General features: G+C 38.3%; 1 protein-coding gene across 4 annotated transcripts; it reads left to right on the top strand.

The window, feature by feature from the left end:
- SF3B1 (splicing factor 3b subunit 1) lies at nt 1-25,670 on the top strand. Of its 4 annotated transcripts, XM_075028044.1 has the most exons (25): nt 1-107; nt 7,854-8,020; nt 9,346-9,447; nt 10,149-10,263; nt 12,122-12,201; nt 13,436-13,603; nt 13,763-13,997; nt 14,832-15,044; nt 15,440-15,561; nt 16,227-16,424; nt 16,516-16,617; nt 17,367-17,546; nt 17,997-18,083; nt 18,212-18,482; nt 18,750-18,895; nt 18,984-19,130; nt 19,278-19,403; nt 19,806-20,027; nt 20,278-20,460; nt 21,169-21,280; nt 21,367-21,487; nt 21,918-22,049; nt 22,930-23,202; nt 23,683-23,899; nt 25,192-25,670. In XM_075028044.1, the coding sequence occupies exons 1-25, from the start codon at nt 80-82 to the stop codon at nt 25,348-25,350; spliced, it is 3,906 nt and encodes a 1,301-aa protein (XP_074884145.1). In that variant the 5' UTR covers nt 1-79; the 3' UTR covers nt 25,351-25,670. The 4 variants fall into 4 exon arrangements, 2 of the variants coding, with proteins under 2 accessions (XP_074884145.1, XP_074884146.1); XM_075028045.1 differs by lacking the exons at nt 1-107; nt 7,854-8,020; nt 9,346-9,447; nt 10,149-10,263 and adding an exon at nt 10,296-11,805; XR_012650427.1 differs by lacking the exons at nt 13,763-13,997; nt 14,832-15,044; nt 15,440-15,561; ... (14 more) ...; nt 23,683-23,899; nt 25,192-25,670 and adding an exon at nt 11,750-11,805 and having other exon boundaries at nt 13,436-13,601.
- The last annotated feature ends 146 nt before the right edge of the window (nt 25,671-25,816 follow it).

Genomic DNA, 25,816 nt, shown 5'->3' with positions numbered 1-25,816 from the left:
GAGTTCCCGGCCTTCTCTCTTGTAGCGGAAGTGGCGGGGCCGCTCCAGTTCCGCCTCGGCGTTGTTCGCTTTGGACAAAATGGCGAAGATCGCCAAGACCCACGAAGGTAAAAAGCCCAAAAAACACCCGCAGCGCCCCCCCCCCCCGCCCCGTAGCTGCGCCCTCGGCCTTTGTCTTTCTCTTGTGTTTCTCCGCGACGCTGGGCAGCGTCAGGCCCAGCTCCTCGGGCGGGGGCCGGGCGGGCTCGCCCCACGGCGGGCGGGCCGGGCCGGGCCGGGCCTGTTTGTAATGGCGTCTCCGCTTGTGTCACCGCCATGCCCGGGCCGCCACCTCACGCTCGGCGGCTGGGGGGGTGGGGCTGCGGGGGCGGGCGGGGGCGAACCCGACGTGGGCGGGGGGGGGGCTCTCGCTGTGCACGCGTGGGGGGAGCGGCCGGTGGTTGCCAGGCCCGCGCGGGGGGACGGTGTCGGTTAGCTCCGGTTTTGCTGACGGGGCCGGCGCCGCCGCTGGGGCACGGGTCCCTGCCGCGCTCCCGCCTGCCGGCAGGAAGCCGAGGCTGAGCAGCGCTTGCGGGAAATGCCGCCTGCGGGCCGTGCCTCACCTCCGCTCCCGATCGCTGCCCGCACCTCCCCGCCCCCGCGGGCCCGGCCCCGGCCCCCTCCTGGCGCTGGCGTCCAGCCCTCGGCGGGCGCTCAGTAAACATCGCGCTGTACGCCGCCTCAGTTTCGCATCAGAAACTGTGTTAGTGCCACACGTTTGTTCTCTTAACTGAGCCCTTCGGCCTGGGTCAGCAGTAAACGGGAGGCCGGAGAGGGAGGGTGAACGGGTGTTGCCCGCCGAAAACCAGCATGGCCTGAGCTGTTACTAAGCGTCGTGTCGGCGTGGTGCTTACTGAGAAAAATGCCCCGAAGGAGGGGAAAAAAACAGCGTGAGGGCTCAAGCATTTCAACTGCCATTTTAGCACTGAGACTTCCTGCTGGCTGGGTGTTTACGTAGGAAATGAGCGGTTTAATGAGGGAGGGCTTTCACTGGCACTATGTTATTCTCGGAGGTGCTATGTGGCTGTATTCACTACTGCTTCCAGCTCTTTATAGCATGAATCAAAGCTTTCTTCTTGGACAATGTCTGTGGCTTGCCCTGCTCTTAAATATATTCAGGCAAGGGAGAATAATTTTTAGAGTTGCACTGCTTCTGTGTTTTTGCTTTTGTTTTTTTACTCATGTTTCTGTGTGTGATAGGTGATCTGCTGTGTTTATGTTAATTTACATCTGCACTACTAAAAAATACCTCCGGACAGTGGTTGTACACTGTGAGGTAGGCAGGGCACCCAGGTATTCATCACCTTTGGGGGCGGTAAGTTTTGCACTGAAAAAACTTTTCAAATGGAGAGGCGTCATCTCCAGTGGAAGTGAGGTTAATGTAGTCTTTAACACTGCGGACCCTGTTTGAGTTTATGGATGATGAAAAGCTTAAACTGTTGTCCTCGCTTTTTTTTTTAATTTACTTTGTTTTTATTTTTTAGTGTTCTAGAATGTTTTTGTAGAATTACAGAAATGGTCTTGTCTTTTGTTTATATGCTGTGACATGCATAAGGCTTGTGTGAGATATTACCCAAGTGAGTATTACCCTTCACAGTATTACCCACCCCTCTGCCTCTCATATTACCTAAAGAGCTTTTAATAATAAAATAGAATTGTTGTTGTTTTTTAACTTAAATTGCTTATTTATTGAAGCAAATGGTGGTCCATTGACTTTAATGAAAACATTGACATGCTTTCAGTTGCATGTGTTTTGATTAGTGTTGTATCAGGACAGGTTTTAAGGCAGGGGGGTGTAGGTAGTTAATAAAAAATTATGTATAACTGGGTATGATCATGTAATGCTGTATTTCCCAACATGGAGGTATTAGCTGAACAGCTTGATTATTTTTCTTTTGAGTTCTATCCTGTCTTAGTGTTTTCAAGTTCCTGTCTGATTTTCCAAATTGAGTTGTTACTAAATTGTCTTAGATTTTTCACATCTTTGTACTCTTTGTTAAATACTTGTTGATTGATGTGTTCAAGACACAGCTTGAAAGAGGTCTCAGAACAGTTTGGGATTGTTTCAGTTACATAGCTTAAGGGAGAACTCTTTCTTTTAGGCTGAAAAGTAAAGTTTTAAGTGGCAGCTTATAAAGCCTCAAAAAATGCTTGAGTTTTGAATGCTGCCGAAGGTAGGTTTCAATTTTCATCGTTTTTTTTCTTGCTCAGAAAGGAATGAAGAGATCTCCAAATGTAATAGAGAGACCTAACACGTATGAGAGTACTAAAGTAGCTAGAAATAAAGCTGCACAGGGCAAACTAAATGTGCAAAAACATGATAAGGCATGAAAACATACAAACTATTTATGCTGTAAAATACTACTTTAGTACAGTGTCTGATTTGTCTTTTTTTTTTTTCTCGTGCTGAGTAATGTCCTACACTCCAAATGTTGTAAGCAGTACTATATGTATGGTAATGGAGTATATATTTTGAGAGGCTATCACGATCTGGCTGTGAGCTAGATTTTCAGTGACTTGGAATTCAAGTATGTTGGCTTTAATAATATTGAACATTTGTGGCTTATTTAAAATCAACTGTACATGTTAAAGTTACTTCTTTTAAAATACCAAAATATATTAAATGGAGTAAAATACAGAAAAAGGAATGATCAGTAGGATATTATACACTCCCCCCCCTCCGTGTGTGTTTTTTTTTTTTTATTCCACTCCTTTTACTGTTTCTCTGTCTTTAACTGAAGTTTCTGTTTATGTCCTGGTCGACTAAATCATCAAACAAGTACTTTGGTTTACACAATGTATTTTTAAGCTTTATGATTACTCTTTCTTAATTTGATTTGTATTTAAGTGCTTTGTTAAATAGGGTGTGAATTCCTTTTTTTTTCAAGAAAGTGCCGGTTAGATCAAGGAAGGTAAACACATCTTTAATGTCAAAATAGTCTTTTCTAGCTAAATACTTGATGCTTTCTAAACTGGCAATCAGGCTACCTCTGGCTGCAGACCTTTTAGACTTTCTAGTTAAAGGGGTTTTGTGGCATGTCAAATGGGTGTTCTCTTCGGAGTGCTTCATTTAAACTAGCACTTAGAGACTGCATGGCATTAGTTGAAAATCATGGTGGCCATAAATGGTGGCTTGTTAACCCTGTAGACCCACTGCAGACTTTCTTTTATGGTGTAGATAACTCAGCAGGTTTTGCTGTAAGAAAATGAGAATGCTCCTTAGTTTGCAAACAGTTGTAGTCATTGTAATTTAAAGGAGAAGGCCAATGATAAATGAGATCTGTACTCTCTTCAGTAAATATAACTATTTTAAAAATAAAATAAGAGAAGAAGGCCTTAGTATGTAAAGTGTTGTTAAGAGCTGTTAATGGGGAAATATTTTTGTATTAATGCTTTTGCTGCAGAAGTCCCACAATTGGTTTAATAGATACTGTTGATGGTAGTAGTGGTGGGAGCCATGCACAAGCAAATCTCTGTGGCCTGTACTGCATGGCAGGGTACTTACTGGTGCTTTATTTGGCTGAGCTGTATGGTCAGGTTGATTCAGTGGACAGATGATGGAAACGCTTTTGCGTTGTAGGCAAGATCTGTAGGCTTTTTTGTGTTGAAGTTGGTTACAGCTGTGGACGTGTAATCAGGACTTAATATGCTACTAAAGAGGCAGTGTGTTGTTCTAGTAACTGCTCTTTAGAAATAAGAAGCAATGTCATTGTACTCCAAAAGCACTTGGTGCTAGTAGCATAGCAAGGGAAGCTTCAGGTATTCCCTTTCACCCCAGTGCTGTGTTGCACCAGGCTGCAAAAGGAATCAGGAACTTGATGTATTCTTTGTAAGAAACAGAAATAACTAAAAAATCTGTGAGAAAAGTATTTGAGTTGTATCAGTTCCATAACCATGCTATCAGTTCCGTAACCTTGAGATGGCACTGGTAGACACGATATGTGTGATATGCCTCTGAAGATGATCAGAGTTCTCTGTGGGCAAGACAGGGATGCCTAATTTGGCAGTAGTTTATTTCTGCTGCTTCGCCAGGAAGTAATGTATTGGAGAGCAACTTGTCTCAAGTTCTGAACTCACTGGAGTCCCCTATGCTGTGCCAGATTTTATGGGGAGCTAGATGTACTTGGGGGTAGGTTTCAGCAGGTGATCATGGCCAGCAATGTAAGGCTTTGGTCAGGTTTCAGCTTCTCGTGAGTTCAAGGCAGATTCCATGAGTTTCTGCAATGGAGAGGTGACTGTCCAAGTTACCCTGTTCTAGATATCTGCAAAAGTTTGATGGAAGCCCTTAACTGGCTGGAGCAAGATTCTTCTTGTCAGCTACTATGATGTGTCTTCTGTGCATGCAACTTTCAATGAACATGCTTCTACTGTTTCTTTTATTCCCCACTAGACCACTGCAGGAATTGCAGATTTGCTGTCATGTTTCCTGTGCTTAAACTGAAGTCTTTCTGTTTCAACAGTGTTTCTAACTGACAGTCCTGCAGGCTGTACATGAACACTTAATCCTGCTATTCTCACTCATAGCTATATAGCAAAGATTTGTCAGGTAAAACTACATGTTCAATTACCTCTATAGAAAACATGCCTTTGCACAGGAGGCATAATTTGGCTTACAGTGTGGTTGGTTTGTTTTTTTTTTTTTTTATTGGCAGTTTGTGATAAGAAAAGGACCCAGCCTTGACTTTAAGTCTTGAAGTTTACAGGACTGACAGTTCAAACTTTTAAACTAAGCAATTCTGATCTGCAATCTTTCAATCATTAAAAAAAAAATAAATCACCAAAACCAATTCCATTCCCATTTATGTCTTGGGTCGAATGATTTGGATTAGCAATAATCATAGAATTGTAGAATGGTTTGGGTTGGAAGGGACCTTAAAGGTCATCTAGTTCCACCCCCCCTGCCAGGGGCAGGGACACCTTCCACTAGAGCAGGTTGCTCAAAGCCCCATCCAACCTGGCCTTGAACACTGCCAGGGATGGGGCATCCACAGCCTCTCTGGGCAACCTGTTCCAGTGCCTCACCACCCTCACAGGGAATAACTTCTTCCTCACATCTAATCTAAATCTACCCTCTTTCAGTTTAAAGCCATTGCCCCCCATCCTATCACTACACTCCCTGATAAAGAGTCCCTCCTCATCTTTCCTGTAGGCCCCCTTTAAGTACTGGAAGGCTGCTGTAAGGTCTTGTCCTGGTTTCATCTGGGATAGAGTTAATTGTCTTCCTAGTAGCCGGTACAGTGCTATGTTTTTGAATTAGGTATGAGAAGAATGTTGATAACACACTGATGTTTTCAGTTGTTGCTAAGTAAAGTTTAGTCTAAAGTCAAGGATTTTTCAGCTTCTCATGCCCAGCCAGCAAGAAGGCTGGAGGGGCACAAGAAGCTGGGAGGGGACACAGCCAGGGCAGCTGACCCAAACTGGCCAACGGGGTATTCCATACCATGGGACGTCACATGTAGTGTATAAACTGGGGGGAGTGGGGGTGGGGGGTTCGCTGCTCGGGGACTAACTGGGTGTCGATCAGCGGGTGGTGAGCAATTGCTTTGTGCATTGTTTGTATATTCCAATCCTTTTATTATTACTGCTGTCATTTTATTAGCATTATCATTATTAGTTTCTTCTGTTCTATTAAACTGTTCTTATCTCAACCCACGGGTTTTACTTTTTTTCCTGATTTTTTTCCCCCATCCCACTGGGTGGGGGGTGGAAGCGAGTGAGTGGCTGCATGGTGCTTAGTTGCTGGCTGGGGTTAAACCATGACAGGTCTCCCTGGAGCCTTCTCTTCTCCAGGGTAAACAACCTCAGCTCTCAGCCTGTCCTCATAGGGGAGGTGTTCCAGCCCCCTGATCATATTCGTGGCCTTCCTTGGGACTCGCTCCAACAGGTCCATGCCCTTCTTATGTTGTAGGCCCCAGAGCTGAACGCGGTACTCCAGGTGCGGTCTCGTGAGAGCGGAGCAGAGAGCTAGAATTGCCTCCCTTGACCTGCTGGTCACATTTCTTTTGATGCAGCCCAGGATACGGTTGGCTTTCTTGGCTGTGAGTGCATATTGCTGGCTCATGGAGTTTTTCATCCACTAATATCCCCAAGTCCTTCTCTGTATGGCTGTTCTTAATCCACTCATTGTCCAGCTTGTATTTGTGCTTGGGATTGCCCCGACCCACGTGCAGGACCTCGCACTTGGCCTTGTTGAACTTCATGAGGTTCACACAGGCCCACTTTTCAAGCCTGTGAAGGTCTCTGTTGATGGCATCCCTTCCTTTCTGTGTGTCGACCGCACCACACAGCTTGGTGTCATTGGCAAACTTGCTGAGAGTGCACTCAATCCCACTGTCCATGTTGCTGACAAAGATCTTGCCTTTTTAAAAAAAAAAGGTATTCTGATTAATTCTTGCCAAGTTTGTTAGCAGATCTTGTGGTATAGTGCCTTTTGCAAGATATCTCCTTGGGAAAACCTTGTGAAATGTATTTGTCCTGAAAAAGAACAATGAGAAACAATAGTAAAAAACTAGTGAATAGTGAAGGTTTAAGATTATTTGTGAATAGAATTTCCTGTAGCTTTTATAAATTGGCAAATTTCCCTCAAGTTAATGTAGTAGGCAATACCACTTCAGATGGGAGAGGGTGAATCACAGAATCATTGAAGTTGGAAGGGACTTTTGAGACTGTGTAGTCCAACCTTCTTGCACAAGCATGATCCTTGATATTCCTTCAGCCATGAAATGCAACTCTTGGGTATTTTTTTTGGCCATGAAGATAATGGTTTTATCTACTGAAATTCACATTGTATGGGTAATTGTGTTAATCTATTGAATCAAATAAAATACAGATGGAAACAGTAATAATTTTTATGGAGTGCCTTAATGTACCTACATCAGAATTACATATGTTGAAGACAGTTGGATTACTGTAAATTATTTTCTTGTTGCATTACAACGGTTGGAGGAAAGCATGGTTTAATTTGGTTCCTTGTTTTCTGGGTTAACAAGTTAATGTGCTTTCTGAAAGTACCAAATTTCCAAGGTCAAACATGGCCACCAGAGTTGATTAGAGTCAGACCCTGATATGTTAAAGAATGACAAAGCTCCCGTTTTTCCTGTTTGAAGTGTAAACTTTTTGTTATCCAGAAGAATAGTAGACTCTTCAGTGATGGTGGTGCAGGCAGGAATAGTTATGAGTAAATTACATTTGAGCTGCCAGAGTGAAAAGAAACTAGTCCTAACTTTTTTTTTTTTTTGCTAACTTGGTATCCAGTGGCATGTTAGAGGTTGGTTGTTTTTTTTAATTTGTTCAAAGTTAATACAGTTTTCCAATATGTTAGATACTGCAATACAGTGTTGTCAAATCTGAGCGCATTTAATATAACAACTCATGCAGTAGCTCTTTTGAACAGATCTGTTTAAATGAGAAAAATTGGTTTGTTAATTGGTGATAACATTTTGAAAGGCTTTTTTAATGGGAGGATTACATTCGTTGAGAAACTGTTGTATTAGTGTAGTGTTGAGAAATATTACTGTGGTGTAAACTACCTTCTCTGCTATCTCTGTTGGAAGATGAGATACATTAACGCTGGGTTTGAATAGTTTGCTTTAGGCCATAAAATTGAAGTAGTCTGTGATGGGTAATATTACAACTTATGGAAGAGCTGCTTCTAAGCATCGTGATTTTATAGTTTTATGTGTCGTATTTATTTCTTTAGAGATGATCTTTGAAATTGGGTGAAAAACTCAGTTTGCTGTACATAGTAACATGAGTATTTTGTGTGTGTGTGTAAAAAGACCTGATTTTTTTGTGTGTGTGTGTCTTTACCCTAGATATTGAAGCACAAATTCGAGAAATTCAAGGAAAAAAGCCTGCTCTTGATGAAGCACAAGGAGTAGGCCTTGATTCCACAGGATATTATGATCAAGAAATTTATGGTGGCAGTGACAGCAGGTTTGCTGGATATGTCACTTCTATTGCAGCAACAGAATTGGAAGATGTAAGTGATTTTATGTATTTGTTTAGGGCATGCATTCGAAGTATTTTGAAATTTATTTTGAGTAATTTTTAGTAGCAGTTGCTAAAGTAAAAGCAGTTACTGTCATTAAAGCCATACTGGGCCAAATATGTCTTATCAGGTAAGCTCTTAAGTTCCAAGTCTGGCTTGTACTTCATTAATTGTGCTTTGAAAGTCATGTAGGCCCAAGCAGAAGGCAAAAAGTTGTGGCCTGGTACTTAATCAGTGTTAGCCTTGACTGGAATAATTAACTTTATTCTGTTGTTGCTACCAAGATGAAAAATGATGGTAAAAAAAAAAAATCTAATAAAACTTGGGCCAACAAACTGAAGTGACTAGTTTATTTCTATTTCTACTTAATTTAAATTTCAAAGCAATATTTGAGAATTGGCTTTTTTACTATATTATGTTCTCCTTATGTATTCTGCTTGTAAGATTACTTTCTGTTAATTTCTAATGTTAAACATTTGACCACATTTTCAATTGCAGGAGCAGTCAGAAAGTACAGTTCTGACCATGAATACATAGGCAGCAGCATGTTACATTGAGTGGATTATATTTTTAAGAGGAAGGAGGATTGTTATGTTCAATTTAGTACTAGTTGATATTTTTTTTTTAGTGATGTACTATGTGTCATTTGTAGACTTCTAAGAATTCCTTTAAGAATTTACATTACAGGGTCTCACTGAAATCAGTTCATAGTTTTAAGAGCAGTTTTTCTTTTGGGTTGTTGTAAATTGTTGCACAGAAACTGACTACTAATATGAAGAAATAGATTGCAAAAGCATCTTGCACATTCTGAGTACTTGTTGCCATTGTGTTTGAGAAGGTATAAGTAAATTAATATGAATATATTTCTGAATTTTTCACTGTTTCTGAGGGGTTTTTATAGGGTTATTTACTGAAGTTTTGTTCTGTATCTAGCTGGCTTTTAAGAAAAAATTGTTTGAATTTCTGTGCACCAGTTTTCATATGCCAGCTAGGGAACTGTATCAGTAGCCCTAATATGAAATACAGACTTTTTGTATAACTAGTGTAGACAGCATACTTGATTAAATGTAGCATAATGCAGAATACTTGAGTCTTGTAGGGAAAAAGTTATCTTTTTAGTGCTGTGGGTAGGTTTATCTGATGCAGCAGTTTGGGGGTAATAAAACAAGCTATATGAAAAAGCTATTAATTATTATTAATTAACTATTCTAGTTGTCCATTTTCATCTTTTCTATGACCACAGTATGTTAATTTGACATTATTTTATCTAAATATAATATCAACATAACAAATTTGCCCTGTCTTTTTACTGACAGGATGATGATGACTACCCTTCTACAAGTTTGCTTGGCCAGAAGAAGCCAGGGTACCATGCTCCAGTGGCATTGCTTAATGACATACCACAGTCTACTGAACAGGTACGTCTTAACTGAAGGCACAATAAAATACTGTTGTAGGTATTGGGGGAAAGAAGTGTTAACATTTTTTGAGACCAGGTCTCATCTTCTGGAAACACAAGACGTATGTAAAGGGCCATGGTATTTTTATTTTGCTGTAAGCTTGTTACTGCTTTAGTTTAGAATTCCACAGGGTGATAAAAATTGATGCTTCTGAATGTAAAGGCAATGTGGGCATACGCACTAAACTATTAAAAAAATCTTTTTGATAGGTCAGATACCACAAAAATGAAAATAACTGGAAAACTTAATGTCCTGTATGCTTCTATTTTTTGTAAAGAAAATGCTATCACTTAGGTTTTATATTCCTGGAGTATTTTTCTGTGAAATTTAAAAGCATATGAAGTAGCATTAAGTCACCCTGGAAAAAGAAGGGGAAAGGTTGACAGCATGAAATGCTTTGGTAACAAGTGAATAAACTTCTCAAAATAGCAAATTTTTGTCAGAAGTTATTTCATAAGAAATTCTGTGTTAAACAAAATTCCACTTACAGAAGTAAAATTTGTATTAGCGTAGTGTTTTGACATTCCTGCATAGTTGAGATTAAAAGTAAAGTAGGTCTTTTTAGTAATACTGAAAATGAATACAGGCTTATGGTCACCAGACACTTTTCGTATTGTTCTTTGTACATATGTGACTAACAAGATTTTTTCGGTTTTTAGTATGATCCTTTTGCAGAACACCGTCCTCAAAAGATTGCAGATCGGGAAGATGAGTACAAAAAGCACAGGCGGATGATGATAATTTCCCCTGAGCGTCTTGATCCATTTGCAGATGGTAATTTATTTTGACTTTTCTATACCCTTTATGAAATTTGTTGTCTTTGTCTTTAGCCCTTTGATTTCTGTTGGCATGCTTATAAACTTAGTTTTGTTTTAAACATCCCCTTTTCATAGAGATTTGGTTGAAAACCTAGATGCCATATTCTTCATCTTTATAATACGAGTTTTCTTTCCAGGTAGAAGGACAAGAAAATAATGAGCCATTGCCATAGAAACACAAAGGGTTAAAGGTTTCTCTTTTCATTTTGTTTTGGGTTGTGCATTATACTTTGAACAACTTGTGTATTGAGTGCTCAAATTCTTTCAGTACCTTGAAAGTTTTCCAAGTCATAGATTTACAGGGTTACTGCTTTTGAAATGCTAGTTCTCAAAGTAGAGCACCTAATTCTTACCATCCTATGTAAACTTAGGTGGTATAGCTAAAAGAAACAAAAGCATATATAAGACTTTGATACTATTAATAGTTCAAGTCTGTTCTGATAATTTTAGAATGCAAGTCAGGAAAAGGGGTGTTAGTGGGTCTGACAGAAACTTTCTTCAGGTGAGTGAGTTTCACATGTGGCGATAAGGTGCCTGTTGGCTTAAAATTAGTAGCTATTTTGCAGGTTTTACAAATGAGAATTTCAGCCTGCATGAATTAATAGGGATATTAATTATTTTACTTGCTTAATTGTAATTGATATAAACATGTATTGTCAGAATTCACAGGCCCATACTAACTGTCCTTAATTTCTTTCCTACAGCAGTACTGCTATATGCCAGTCCTGTCTGCATTCTTAAGGGTGCAGTTCAACACATCCTGTGTAGATTATGGTGAAAAAGTATTCCAAAGGAAAGTCCTATCAAAGCTAGTGTCAGAATGACACAGCCCATTGGGCAGTGATCTTCAGCATAGAAATGTTTAAGAAGTTTATTTTTTTTCCCTAAATTATAATGCTATACCACTTGTATAGCAAATCTGTGCATTTTTCTTAAAGAAAAGTGTTTTCTTGACAAGTCTCATTTTTATAAAGTTGGGCTTCTTGTAAAGTATTTAAAAGTTTAATTAACGCAAGATACACATCATAAAACAACATATGGTATACAAAACCCATTACCTGTGAGTATCATTGTGGTGGTATATGTACTGTATTGCATTCAGCTCCCAATCACAATTGTACCTTGAGAAGAGAAGAGGGGGAAAGTGTCATCAAACAGTTCTCTGGGTTTTTTTTCGTGTGTGTTATTTTTTTATTATTTTATTTTTTTTTTTTTTTTACGAAGCCCTTTTACAATATGACACTAGAAGATCTGGGAGACGTGTCCAGATTTGTCAAACTTATAAATGGGTCTTTATGATAAAACATTTTAAACATTACTTAGGTATGCAATAGTTATTTATAGTCAGATAACAACTAGGATTTAACAGCTTACACAAGGTAATGTTTTGAATATAAATATCTTTCCAAAGTGTTACTAATGGTAAAGAGATAATTTTCTAGGCTTCTATTCTGCTGCTTGAAGTCAGAACTGCTGATGGAGACAAAGGCACGAAAGTGTACGTATTCCGGATTAGCAACCCAGGAACCCATCACTTCTGAAGACTCTTAACTCTGTTGTCATTTTATCATTTATATCGGCTTTAAAATATTTGTTTGAAACTGCAGTAGTTATGTTTGTGTTCAAACAGGTTAAATTGATCAGCAAACTGAATAAACGTAAGATACATGTAATCTTTAAAATTTTCAATCAAAAAGTAAAATTAAATGATCATGGAATAATATAATATTAGAGCAGGACAATAGAAAAAGTCAATAGTTTCTGCTTATCCTGTACTCATTGTGCTCCATTCCTGTTGCTGTTCTTTTCCACAGGAGGGAAGACACCGGATCCTAAAATGAATGCCAGAACATACATGGATGTTATGCGTGAACAGCATTTAACAAAAGAAGAGGTGTGTGGAGGGGAGGGTTTTCCACTTGAACTTAGTGTTGTTTTACAGCCTTTGAAAGCATGTTAAAGTGGGAATGGAAATTATGTTGTCTTTTTGTCTTGACTTAAAAGTCCTTTTCTTTGGAAAATCCTGTTCTTTGCATGTTGAAAGTCAGTAGAATTTAAAGATGAAAGTTTTGAAAAACATCTGTTCTATACAATACATAAACAATGGAGGGAGAAATAGTCTCAGTATACTTTAATCTGGATTTTTTGATAGTGCTTGAAATTTTTTGTTTATTTTCTTTCAGAAGATGAGAGACAAAAACTAACAGTCACTGAGGGGTATTCAGTGTCAGAGATGTTTGTTTTTGTGAGCTCTGTGTAAAGGTATTCAGGGAGGTTTTAAAAGGCTTTTGTTGAAGCACTTAACAGATGTTGCAGTACTGAGAACCGGTGTGAGGTTGACATTTTGTTTTAAATATTGGAAAAAAAAAAAAAAAAAAAGGAAAAATGTAAAAGTACATGCTTCATTCATGGCTATTAAAAATTCATTTTAATAGGTAAGAAGATATTGGTAATATAATCAAATTTCTTGTATAATACCTACAGTGCCATCTTGTTAATTGGAGCAAGATCTTGTAGTTCCAGTGACCTCTGTAGATTTACATTCATTTACCCTACTTGACTTACCTTAATTAAGGAATTAGTTCATAATTTTGACAATCTTGCTGTTTATGGATCCATCGATAAGTGAAAAACAGTCTGGTTTAGTGTGCTGTTTTAACAGTGTCATCTCAGAATTTTAAATAAGAATTTCATGGCTTTTTTATGTCGTGGGATGTAACTCAAATGAACACATTTTGTAACTCCTCCACCTTCAATTTACTGAAGTGGAACTTGTTTGAAACAGATGTGTAATGATTTTAAGGCATACATATAGGTGACAGAAGCTGATAACACTCAAAATTCTTCATGCATTTGCATTTGTTCTAATAGTGGCCTTTATAAGAAATCAATTTAAAAACAGCCCGTCTAAACACATAGCTGCTCTGTCAGTATAGAAGAATTTGAAGAGCGAATGAACTTGAAATTAAACAGTAGCTAATTGCGTGTTATTTGAGTAAAATCTCAAAAAATAGCATAAAAAGATACGATACAGCTGAAAAATCTCTTTTAGAGGTACAATCTGAAGAGGCTTTCTGAAAAAAAAATAAATCTGTTTCTTATGTTTGTCTTTTTGTGCCCTTGAATAGAGGGAAATTAGGCAACAACTAGCTGAAAAAGCTAAAGCTGGAGAGCTTAAAGTCGTCAATGGAGCTGCATCTCAGCCACCTTCAAAACGCAAACGGCGTTGGGATCAGACAGCTGATCAGACTCCTGGTGCTACACCTAAAAAATTATCCAGTTGGGATCAAGCGGAGGTAATAATCCTAGTGTTCATCAGCTTATCTAGAGAAGACATTATTAATGCTAATCCTCTTGAATTTCAGAAGTTTCTTACTCTACTAAAAAAGAGTAGCAAGCAGTCTTTTACTGTACAGTAAGAGAGAGATTAATACTTTTGGTTTTGTCTTATATAGACACCTGGACATACACCATCTCTGCGATGGGATGAAACTCCAGGCCGTGCAAAGGGTAGTGAAACACCTGGTGCCACCCCAGGCTCAAAAATATGGGATCCGACTCCCAGTCACACACCAGCAGGAGCTGCAACACCCGGACGGGACACGCCCGGTCATGCAACACCAGGCCATGGAGGTGCCACTTCCAGTGCACGTAAAAATAGATGGGATGAAACACCTAAAACAGAAAGAGGTATTTATGGTGAACTGGAAAGCACATAATAAATTTTGAATGGTTAATTATATAGGAGTTTTTCACATTAAGTCAAGAGTAGGTTCGGAAGTCAGGTAAGAAGTAATTATATTCTGACATCTAGTGGTTGATGTGAAGTGATGTTTTTGTCTGAGTTTGTAGCTTTGAGTTCTGCCTGTAAGCTTAGCTCACATCTGTGAAAGCACCTTGGCTCAAAAATTGAATCAAAGTTTTGTGGTATATCTAGTGATGGCTGCAGGTTGGGATTTTAATGTGTAAAGGACGTAGTAACAGAGTTATGTTGAATTGCTTTTTGTGATACGTTTGTGTGTGTTAGTTTTGAACTGTTTAATTTCCTTGGAAGGGGTTAGCATTAAAACAAGTTTTGGAAGCATTTTCTCACCTGCCTAATTTGAATTGGGCTCATGTGTCAGGGAACAGTGAAACACTGTTGTTCCTTAATGCTTTTACCAAGGGAATATGTGGAGTATTTGTCCAATACTTTGTCCAATTGAACTTTGTCCAATTTCTAGAATATCTGAATTCTTTTGTATTTTTTAGAATTTTATCTATTTATGCTAAGATTCAGCAAGAAGATGACATGCTTTTTTTGTAAAATGAAGTTCTCTCTTGGATGTTTTTAGTGTAATGCCTGTGTTTTTTCAATATTCACCAAACTAGTCTTTGCTTTTTGTCTAGTGTATTTGTTTATTTGATACTTGTTGATTCGTGTAGACATGAGGATGAGATACTGAAAATGGGTTTGGCTGTTGATACTATAGTTTGAGTATATACTGTTCAGCTTTCTGCAAAAATTGTTTTGTTTTTCCTTAGATACTCCGGGACATGGCAGTGGATGGGCTGAGACACCTCGTACAGATAGAGGTGGTGACTCCATTGGTGAGACACCAACTCCAGGAGCAAGTAAGAGAAAGTCCCGATGGGATGAAACACCTGCTAGCCAGATGGGTGGCAGCACTCCTGTTCTGACGCCTGGCAAAACACCCATTGGTACACCAGCTATGAACATGGCAACTCCTACACCAGGTAAGCCCAGTCCATTTTCTAAGGCGTCACTTTCTTCTGTCGAAATGAAGCACTTACCTTTATATTGTATTTTGAAATAGACTTCTGCCTAACTTGTTCTCCTGCCTGTATGAAAGCAGTCAGTATATGCTCAGTTTGCCATTTTTAATGCCCACAGCAACTTAGTTCTGGAGGGGGAATCGAGACTAAGGTGTCTGTTTCTGTTTAATTTAGTTGTTAAAAATTGATAAAAAGCTCTCTAAAAGTTTGATATCTTACTGGCTACAGATTTCAAGCGCTATGGAAACTGGTTTGAGAGCACTTAAGGGTTAAGTAAACAAGTCGTCTTCTGCATACAAAATATTTTTTTAAATCCTTTTTTCACTATTTTTTTTATTTTTTTAATTTTAATATAGGTCATATCATGAGCATGACTCCTGAACAGCTGCAGGCTTGGCGTTGGGAAAGGGAAATTGATGAGAGAAACAGACCACTTTCTGATGAAGAATTAGATGCTATGTTTCCAGAAGGATATAAGGTAATTCATCTGGATTAAAATACATCAGACCATGATGTTGGTTGTTTTTTTTCTGCCAGGACCAGGACATATTGATTTTTTTTTTTAAACCAAGTTGTCCCAGAAGTAGAATGTTTCACAGTAAGTATTGATTATTGATTGTAGACGTTTGTTCGATTCGGTTACTGATTTATTGTAAATCCATTAGAAAGGGAGAGCTAAAGATGATCTCAAAGGCTAGCTGTTATTGTGCTTCTCAATGTTGCAAATGCCTGTCAAGGCCAGAAATGAGCTCTGAATGGGCTGATAAAAATATTAAGTCCAGATGTAGAAAAACATGGGAGAGTCACAAATGCAAAGTCAGCAAGTACTCTGTGTTGATGCAGATACTGAAGTACTGTTTTAATGCTTTGTAGAGACACTTCAAAGTTTATTATCCAATCTCTCAGCAGTGGAAGTGAACTTTCTTCTGAAGTATCATCAATACAGGATAAGCATGAATACAAACTGTCATGGTGAATTTTGTTGGTATTGCTGTGAACATGGGATCTAATGTATGTAATAACACTTACACAAATCCCCAAACAAATAAAATGGAATATGTAAGTTTAGTAATGTTTTGTATTTGATGCCTTCCTCTTTTTGTATTTGTTGTGATAAGATAAATTTTGTTCGTTCTTCTGTAGGTTCTTCCCCCACCAGCTGGTTATGTACCTATTCGCACTCCAGCACGTAAGCTTACAGCAACTCCAACACCTTTGGGTGGTATGACTGGATTCCACATGCAGACAGAAGACCGCACTATGAAGAGTGTTAATGACCAGCCATCTGGCAATCTTCCATTCCTAAAACCAGATGATATCCAATACTTCGATAAACTGCTGGTAAATGAGACTTCACTCATGCTGATTAAAATTTCCTGGTTTCTTTTGAATATGTAGCAATGCTTGCTTGTTTGTTTGGAATTACTTGTAGGTTGATGTTGATGAATCAACTTTGAGTCCTGAAGAACAGAAGGAGAGAAAAATAATGAAATTACTTCTGAAAATAAAGAATGGCACACCTCCCATGAGAAAGGTAAGATGAATTTTCAGATGCATTTATGTAATTCCATTTTTCAAAAATCTGCATTTGTTTTTAGGTTTCGTTTCAGTTGTCTGTGGGATTCTCTTTAAGATAATCTCCTAAGCTTTGATATCTGTTTAGTGCTTTCTTCCTCTTCTGTATCTGCATGGCTTTTTGTTTGTCATTCGATGTAATCTAGTGTTGCTGCTCTTTGTACAGTAATGTTAGTCACTAAATAGTACATGGCTTATATAATATTTTTTTTAACAATTATGACAAACTGGATTTATAGTGTGTTTTGCTTACAGGACTTCGAAATTTTCTGGATTTTGCCTCTTACACTTAAATTAGCAGTGTAGCTCCTAGTTAAGTTTCAGCCTTACACATTATGCAACGTTAGCAGTCTTTTCTGCACAGTGTTGCTCTAAACTGACCATAGCACCAAGCTGCTTAGAGGCAAGTAAGTACTGTATAAGCTAATTTTCAGATGGAGCCATTCCTATTATTAGACCAGGAGCATGCTTTTCTTGAAAATTGGAACATCTGGGAGCTAACATCAGAGTGTTTCTCTTAACACATTTGTTCTTAAAATTTTCTGTCAGTATAAAATCGTTTGAAGCAGAGTTTTGCAGTGGTAGGAGCAAGTATTTTGAAGCCCGTGATTAGTGAATTACATTTTAACTTGGTTAATATCTACCTGTTTTGTAATTGTTTGGTGTCGTTTCCTTAGTTTAACTGATAGGCTCTTTGGTTTTGTTTAGGCTGCATTGCGACAAATTACTGATAAAGCTCGGGAATTTGGAGCAGGGCCGTTGTTTAATCAGATTCTGCCTCTGCTGATGTCACCAACTCTCGAAGATCAGGAGCGTCACTTGCTTGTCAAAGTCATCGACAGAATTCTTTACAAACTGGATGACTTGGTCCGACCATATGTACACAAGGTGTATTGCAGTTTACTATTTCATCTTTGATTTGTTTTTTTCTGATCATTGCTGGGAGAAGTGTATATTTTTATTTGCATCTCAGAAGAGGATGGTACCATGGTTTTTTAACATAATTGACTTCCATATTTCTTCTTAAGCCAAACTTCTAAGTTCTTGTAATTTGGTCGAAGTGTGGGATTTATAGTATTAAGGCGTGATGTAAAAATGATATATGCACACTTGGGGGTGGGAAGGGGATCTTATCTGATCTAGATAGTGTCTCTGAGCCAGGTCCTTTAGAGACAAATAGCTGTAAAAAGAGCATAATAAATTTAAAGTTTTTCCAGTCATCATAAAGCTTTAAGCTTGGATCCATGGAATCATCTCTGTTTCATGGAATCTAGTAGGGCCAGAAATACTACTAAAAGTATTACCGAAAGGAAATATTAATTTGTTCATCTTTTTCAGATTCTTGTTGTCATTGAACCACTGCTGATTGATGAAGACTACTATGCTAGAGTGGAAGGCAGAGAAATTATTTCAAACTTGGCTAAGGTAAAGTTCCATCCTTCATTAAGGCACTGAGTTAGCTTACATATAGCTGCATGTTTATAGGCATGGCAGAAGGATTAACTGTGCTGTTCATAAATCCAGTTGGTATCTTCGGTATGTTTTTCCTTCAGGCTGCTGGTTTGGCAACAATGATCTCCACAATGCGACCTGATATTGATAATATGGATGAATATGTCCGAAATACAACAGCTCGGGCCTTTGCTGTCGTTGCCTCTGCTTTGGGCATTCCTTCACTGTTACCCTTCTTGAAAGCTGTCTGTAAAAGCAAAAAATCGTGGCAGGCTAGGCATACTGGCATCAAGATTGTACAGCAGATTGCTATTCTAATGGGTTGTGCCATCTTGCCTCACCTCAGGAGCTTGGTTGAGATTATTGAACATGGTGAGTTCTACTTTCCCAGGCAAGATTTTTTTATTCACTTCATATTTGGAATTTTTTTCATATCCCAGTGAGGCACAGTGGTAGTAAAGTCCTTGTTTTGTGTGTTCTTTTGAGACTGAGAAATGGTTCAGCTGACTCTGAGAGAGGATTAGTGGTTCAGTTTTCCTGAAAATAAGCTAATCCCTTTTATACTGCCCCTCTATTTGCTGTTTTGAACTTAAGTCACAGGAGGTACAAGAAGAGGCACTAAACATTATTCTCTTTCAGGTCTGGTGGATGAGCAGCAGAAAGTTCGCACCATCAGTGCTTTGGCTATTGCTGCTTTGGCTGAGGCAGCTACTCCCTATGGTATTGAGTCATTTGATTCTGTTCTGAAGCCTTTATGGAAGGGTATACGTCAACACAGAGGAAAGGTATATATAAAATACTTTCTTTAGTTTGAACTGAAATGGATGTATATCTTCTATAACTCATTAGAGACATATTTCTGCGTTTAAATAGGGTTTGGCTGCCTTTTTGAAGGCTATTGGTTACCTGATTCCACTCATGGATGCTGAGTATGCAAACTATTATACCAGAGAAGTCATGCTAATCCTTATCAGAGAGTTCCAGTCTCCTGATGAAGAGATGAAAAAGATTGTGTTGAAGGTATGTCAGAATGATGTTTTGCATTAGTATTGAATATGTATGTCTTTCCTTTTCTTAAAACACTAAAAACCCCCAAATCAAACCAAAAAGAACCCCACCCCAAACCCTACGCAGAATTAAATTGGTTGAATTTTTATTTCCTGTCAGGTGGTAAAGCAGTGTTGTGGTACAGATGGTGTTGAAGCAAACTACATTAAAACAGAAATCTTGCCACCTTTTTTCAAACACTTCTGGCAGCACAGAATGGCATTGGACAGAAGAAATTACAGACAGGTATTTTTTTTTTTTTAGTTGGAAAATTATTTACAGTAGAACAAAATTCACGTTAGAGTGTTCATTCAGGCTAGATGCTTAATTTTGTCTTTTGTGTCCTGAAACTGAATTTTGTTTGGACTAGTGATTTAGAAGTTGCATAGCTAGAAGATTCACAGGTTCTTAGGAGGCTATCAAGACTTTTTACATCTGTGAATATGAGTCTGTATCAGTTGTAAGGTGGGGTAGTTCACCCCATTTGTGGTGTTTAAAACATTGGAATATTTATAAAGGTCAGAACAGTTGTTTATAGTGGGCTTAACATGCATGATGCTGTTTCTTGTCAGACTAGGGAAATTTATTTTCAAGATGTAGGAAGTGGATTTTAACAATGCTTGCTTACTTAACGTTTGTATGTTTCAGTTGGTTGATACAACTGTGGAGCTGGCAAATAAAGTTGGAGCAGCAGAAATTATTTCTAGAATTGTGGATGATCTGAAAGATGAGGCTGAGCAGTACAGAAAAATGGTCATGGAAACAATTGAGAAGATAATGGGAAATCTGGGGGCAGCAGACATTGATCATAAACTGGAAGAACAACTTATTGATGGTATCTTGTACGCCTTTCAGGAACAGACCACAGAGGTATGGCCAAGCGTGTTTAGTATTTGGTTCACTTTAACTGTAAGCTAGCTCACTGTTAGTTATACAGAACTGTATGCTTCTAAGTTAGATTTTTAGAATCCTTTTTTGGGTGTCAGCGCTCTGATCAATGAAACCCAGAAACAAGCTCTGGAATGTTAGCATTTTAATAGCAGTTTTAGATGATGTCAAGTTTAATTAAAATGTGGTGTTGCTGTTGGTCTGATTTTCCTTTTGTTGTTTTTACACTCAGGATTCTGTGATGCTGAATGGTTTTGGCACAGTGGTTAATGCTCTAGGCAAAAGAGTTAAACCCTACTTGCCACAAATCTGTGGTACAGTTTTGTGGCGTTTGAACAACAAATCAGCTAAAGTTAGGCAGCAGGCTGCTGACCTGATCTCTCGTACTGCAGTTGTCATGAAGACTTGTCAAGAGGTATTGTATTGAATTCTCCTACCAAATTCACTGTTGTATATGTCATGGTTTAACCCTAGCTGGCAACGAAGCACTACACAGCCGCTAGCTCACTCTCCCCTGCATTGGGATGGGGGAGAGAATCGGAAGAGTAAAAGTGAGAAAACTTGTGGGTTGAGATAAAGGCACTTTAACAGGCAAAGCAAAAGCCACGCACGCAAGGAAAGCAAAACAAGGCATTCATTCACTACTTCCCATGGGCAGGCAGGTGTTCAGCCGTCTCCAGGAAAGCAGGCCTCCACCACGTGTAACGCGTACTTGGGAAGACAAATGCCATCGCTCCAAACATCCCCCCCCCCCCCCCCCCCCCCCCTTTCCCTTTTCTTCCCCCAGCTTTATATGCTGAGCATGTCATATGGTGTGGGATATCCCTTTGGTCAGTTGGGGTCAGCTGTCCCAGCTGTGTCCCCTCCCAACTTCTTGTGCCCCCCCCAACCTACTTGCTGGTGAGGTGGGAAGCAGAAAAGACCTTGGTTTTGTGTAAGCACTGCTCAGCAGTAACGAAAACATCTGTGTTATCAACACTGTTTTCAGCACAAATCCAAAACATAGCCCCATATTAGCTGCTATGAAGAAAGCTCTGTCCCAGCCCAAACCAGCACAATATGTTATAGTAGTGAGAGGGAAAAAAAGACCAACCAACTTCTAAATCTTTTTACTTGGTTGTAGGAAAAACTGATGGGACACTTGGGTGTGGTGTTGTATGAGTACCTGGGTGAAGAATATCCTGAAGTACTGGGCAGCATACTCGGAGCACTTAAGGCTATTGTGAATGTTATAGGTACGTTTGTGTATTGAATACGTTCCTGTTCAAGAGCTAAAAGAAAAGGCCTTATAAAACTAAATATGCCTCTTTAAATTCAATAGGCATGCACAAGATGACACCGCCAATCAAAGATCTGCTGCCACGGCTTACACCTATTTTGAAGAACAGACATGAGAAAGTACAGGAAAATTGTATTGATCTTGTTGGGCGCATTGCAGACAGGTAAGCTGCCTAATGATAAAATATTTGATCCTCTGTGTGGGCAATTATTGTAGCAAAAGCTGAAGTTGAGTATCATGTTTGGAATTCGGGTATTTATTGTCTTATCTGTTGATATTTCTTAAGTTGTGCGTAAAGCTTAGGATGAGATATTTAGCAGATGCTCTGTTGAATGTATTGTGATTGTATTATTTTGCAAACACTTTGTAAGTAGTATGTTGTCCACTTATGCAAACTTCAAATGCACACAATATAAAATCTTTTAGTACACTGTTAACCAGTGAAGGCCTAATGTTAACAGATACCTAGTTAAGGAAATTGCTTAAGCAGTATCCCTCTGTTGATAGCATATGAATGGGTGCTGCAATTTATGTAGTTTTATTTAAAAACTTCTAACATCACTGAAGAGGTAACCCACTTTATTCTTTTTCAGAGGTGCAGAATATGTTTCTGCAAGAGAATGGATGAGGATCTGCTTTGAACTGCTTGAATTACTAAAAGCTCACAAGAAAGCTATCCGAAGAGCCACAGTGAACACTTTTGGTTATATTGCGAAAGCTATTGGGTACGTTGGTTTAATGCTTATCCACTTCTATACACAGTTACCTAACATAGTGATGATTGTGAGTTTTCTAGTGAGAAATATTCAAACTTCTCTACACATAAATATATTAGATATGTGGACTTGGTTTTACTAATTTTGTAGAAGGAGAATACAGTCACCTATTTTTCATTAACATAGTGTGCTGTACTTCTGGACTAAATTTGTAGACTAGCAAAGTTAGAGTCTAATTTGGTAATAAGAGCTGTTTGTCTCATGAATTTTGATATTGATATGCATTCAGACCCACTCTGTATTCTTTCATGAATTTTCCTTTAAATACTCAATCTCTCTTCTATTTTTCCCCAGATCAATACTTTTATTGATTTGCAAAGGATTTTTTGCCACTAAGGTGATACTGCAAGTCAGCAACTCATAGAATGAAGCACAATTCCCATCTTTATGCATATTCTTAAATAAGTGACCGATTACTGACTTAATGCAGATACAGCAAGCAACCAAGGAATGCTGTAACTGCACTTAACTATACAGGATATTGCCTAGCCTGTCAATGAGCATGACTTTATACAAGTTTGTAATTACCTGTGGGATCAGAGTAATAGCGGGGAGGCTACTGCTAACTTCCAGAGTTTACAAGAGGCAGAACAGAAGGCAGGAAAAAAGCTATGTCTAGAGAAAGTAAAAAATGTTGGTTATAAAAATAAGATCATGCAGTTGCTTAAGCTGTTCTGCAGTTTCGTGATTTATGTTGTTTCCCAGTTACTTAATCTTTTTTTTAAGGGCTAAGCTATGCTTTTCTGTCACTTGCTGTTTGAAACTCAACTAATTTTATCCAAATCTTCACTGAATCTATTGACATGGATGCACATGTTATCTCTTCCAGACCTCACGATGTATTGGCTACACTGCTAAATAACTTAAAAGTACAGGAAAGGCAGAACAGAGTATGTACTACAGTAGCAATTGCTATTGTAGCTGAAACATGCTCACCTTTCACAGTGCTGCCTGCACTCATGAATGAATACAGAGTTCCAGAACTGAACGTCCAGAATGGTGTGTTAAAATCTCTTTCTTTCCTGTTTGAATATATTGGAGAGATGGGAAAAGATTACATTTATGCTGTTACGCCATTGCTTGAAGATGCTTTAATGGACAGGTGAGTGCACTTCTTCCTATCTAGGGTACAGTTAGCAATAGTCATGTATTTTAAGTATATATAGCTGGTTCTAACGATAGCAAATATGCATATTGTCCTTGTTTGCTAAAGAAGTTAAGTGACCAGCATAATTTGGAAGCCATTGTCTGCAAATAATTCAGATTATATACTTCTATTTTACTAATACTTTTGAAGATTAAAATGATACAAACATTTTAAGAGTCAAGACTTCTTATGTTCAAACTGCTTTTGATAATGTCTGTTAGTACTTTTGCTGTGGAATTAGAGTGCAGTAATTTGTCAGAAAATTCCGTCTTTTTTCAGTTTTCTGATTTTTGTTACTCTGTCTCTTGCTGTCAGTAAATATGGGTTAAAAGGGTATATTAGTGCTTTCAAAAAAAAGTTTTATTGAAAAGGAATATTATGCTTGCCCACTCATGTTGCTTCTAATTTATTAACAGACCATTGTTCTCTTTCCAGGGACCTTGTACACAGACAAACAGCCAGTGCTGTGGTGCAACATATGTCTCTTGGTGTCTATGGGTTTGGCTGTGAAGATTCTCTTAATCATTTGTTAAATTACGTATGGCCTAATGTGTTTGAAACCTCTCCGCACGTCATTCAGGCAGTTATGGGGGCTCTGGAGGGCCTCAGAGTTGCTATTGGTCCCTGCAGAATGTTGCAGTATTGTTTACAGGTATGTCCTTGTGTATGCTGGGATAGCAGAGACAGCAATTATCAGGCAGGACTTCTTTCCAGGAGACAAAAAAGTCAACTGAAGATTTCCAGCAAAGGAAAACAGTGTGGCGCTTTGTCTCTTTAAACTATTCTTTAAACATGGCATTCTGTACCAAGAACTTCAGTAATTGAAATATGCAATGAACAGAGATTTTGGTATAGTGAGATAGCTGATTACACTGAGGAACTTGCATAGAAGTAGCAGGTAACTTAGAATATAAATTAGCTAAAATAGCCTGGCACTCTCACTTGTAAAATGGAAGCATCTCGCAAATTTGGAGGACACTGATTAATGACTGGGGAATAAATTAATAGTGCAAGGGGTTATGAGAACAAGTAACAAATGAGATACATAACAGGATAGGTGTAATATTAAATCAACTTTATTTGTCATTAGCCAAGAAAAACAGTTAGAACTGCGTAAGAGTGAAGCACTAGAAAACAGTGCTTTGATCAGAATTTATACCATTATATCAACACTAGTCAGTTCAGCTTCTGTAAATGTGTATGTGGCAGTAAAATCTGAAGGCTCCTTTGCTGTGTAATTGCACATAACAGTTCTTGGTGCATTGACTATAGAATCTAAACTCACATAACAGGTGGGAAGCAAGGATGAATGTAACGCAGGTCAATGTAGAGAAGATGTAACAGCATTTGATTAATTATTTGCAGATATGGAATTTCACTGTGGGTTTTTTTTATATGGGGATCTCAGCATAAAGATACTGACATCAGTAGGAAGGTGAAAGAAGTCTCTTGCACAGTTTGGTTTTTTTACAAATACTTGTATGTTCTTATTATATAGAACTATTTTTTCTAGAGCTTTCACATTCTGCTCATTTTTTTAGGTTTAATAATAGTTTATCTCATGTATTCCTATCTAGCATGCTCTGCACAAATAACAATTAGCAGAGCCAAAGATAAGACTCAGTTCCAACCAAATATACTGCAGCAGGTTTTCATTTTTATTTTAAAAGAAGAATACATAACTAGAAATATATTCGGTGGAATGTCTCCCTGCAGAGAAAAAGATAAGAAGATTTGTCTCTAAATAATACTTTGTTACTACTTGCTAGTTTAGATAGTCACAAAAATTTGGAATGACACATTTAGTGTACCTTCTTTGTTATAAGTGGTGTTAGTTACTATAATTGCTTTTTTAAATGCCTATTGTGCAAAACTTGATTAAAATCAATAACAGACATTTAGACCTTAAGCTTTTAATATATTTTGTTCTGTTCCATTTTCTAGGGTTTGTTTCACCCTGCCAGGAAAGTCAGAGATGTTTATTGGAAGATTTATAATTCGATCTACATCGGATCACAGGATGCTCTGATAGCACATTACCCAAGAATCTATAACGATGAAAAGAACACCTATATTCGTTATGAACTTGATTACATCTTATAATCTTCTTGTTCAGTTGTTTGTGTTTAATGCACAGCTGTTCTTCAATTAAACGCTTCAGATTTGATGATGTAAAATTTTAAAATATCAGAGATCAGTATAGAGCTGGTCAGAGGCAGAGCTAGGAATCCAGTAGCATGATTTTTTTAAATATGTCCTTGTTTTTTGATGTTAAACAGTTAAAGCCAGTAGTGACCAAGAAAACAGTGATTACAATGTACTGGAGGGATTTCATTTTGGATTCATCTTTATGAAGATTTAGATTTCATTCCTTGTGTTTAAAGGGGAAGTTTATTTGAGAAATAAACATTTGTGTATAAAAACTAATTTGTGTGTGGTTTTTGGACAGAGGGGCTTGTAAAACGAGTCCCTTTGGATTAAGTATTTGTTCATGTAATAAATAGGTGGCATAAAACATTTTAACCCTTTTTGTCATCCCTTAGCTTTTGAATAAATAAGAAAAACATAC

This window comes from Buteo buteo, chromosome 5, assembly GCF_964188355.1.
Source record: "Buteo buteo chromosome 5, bButBut1.hap1.1, whole genome shotgun sequence".
Lineage (NCBI taxonomy): Eukaryota > Metazoa > Chordata > Aves > Accipitriformes > Accipitridae > Buteo > Buteo buteo.
Note: the sequence above shows the minus strand (reverse complement) of the source record. Positions and strands in the feature narration are given on the sequence as shown.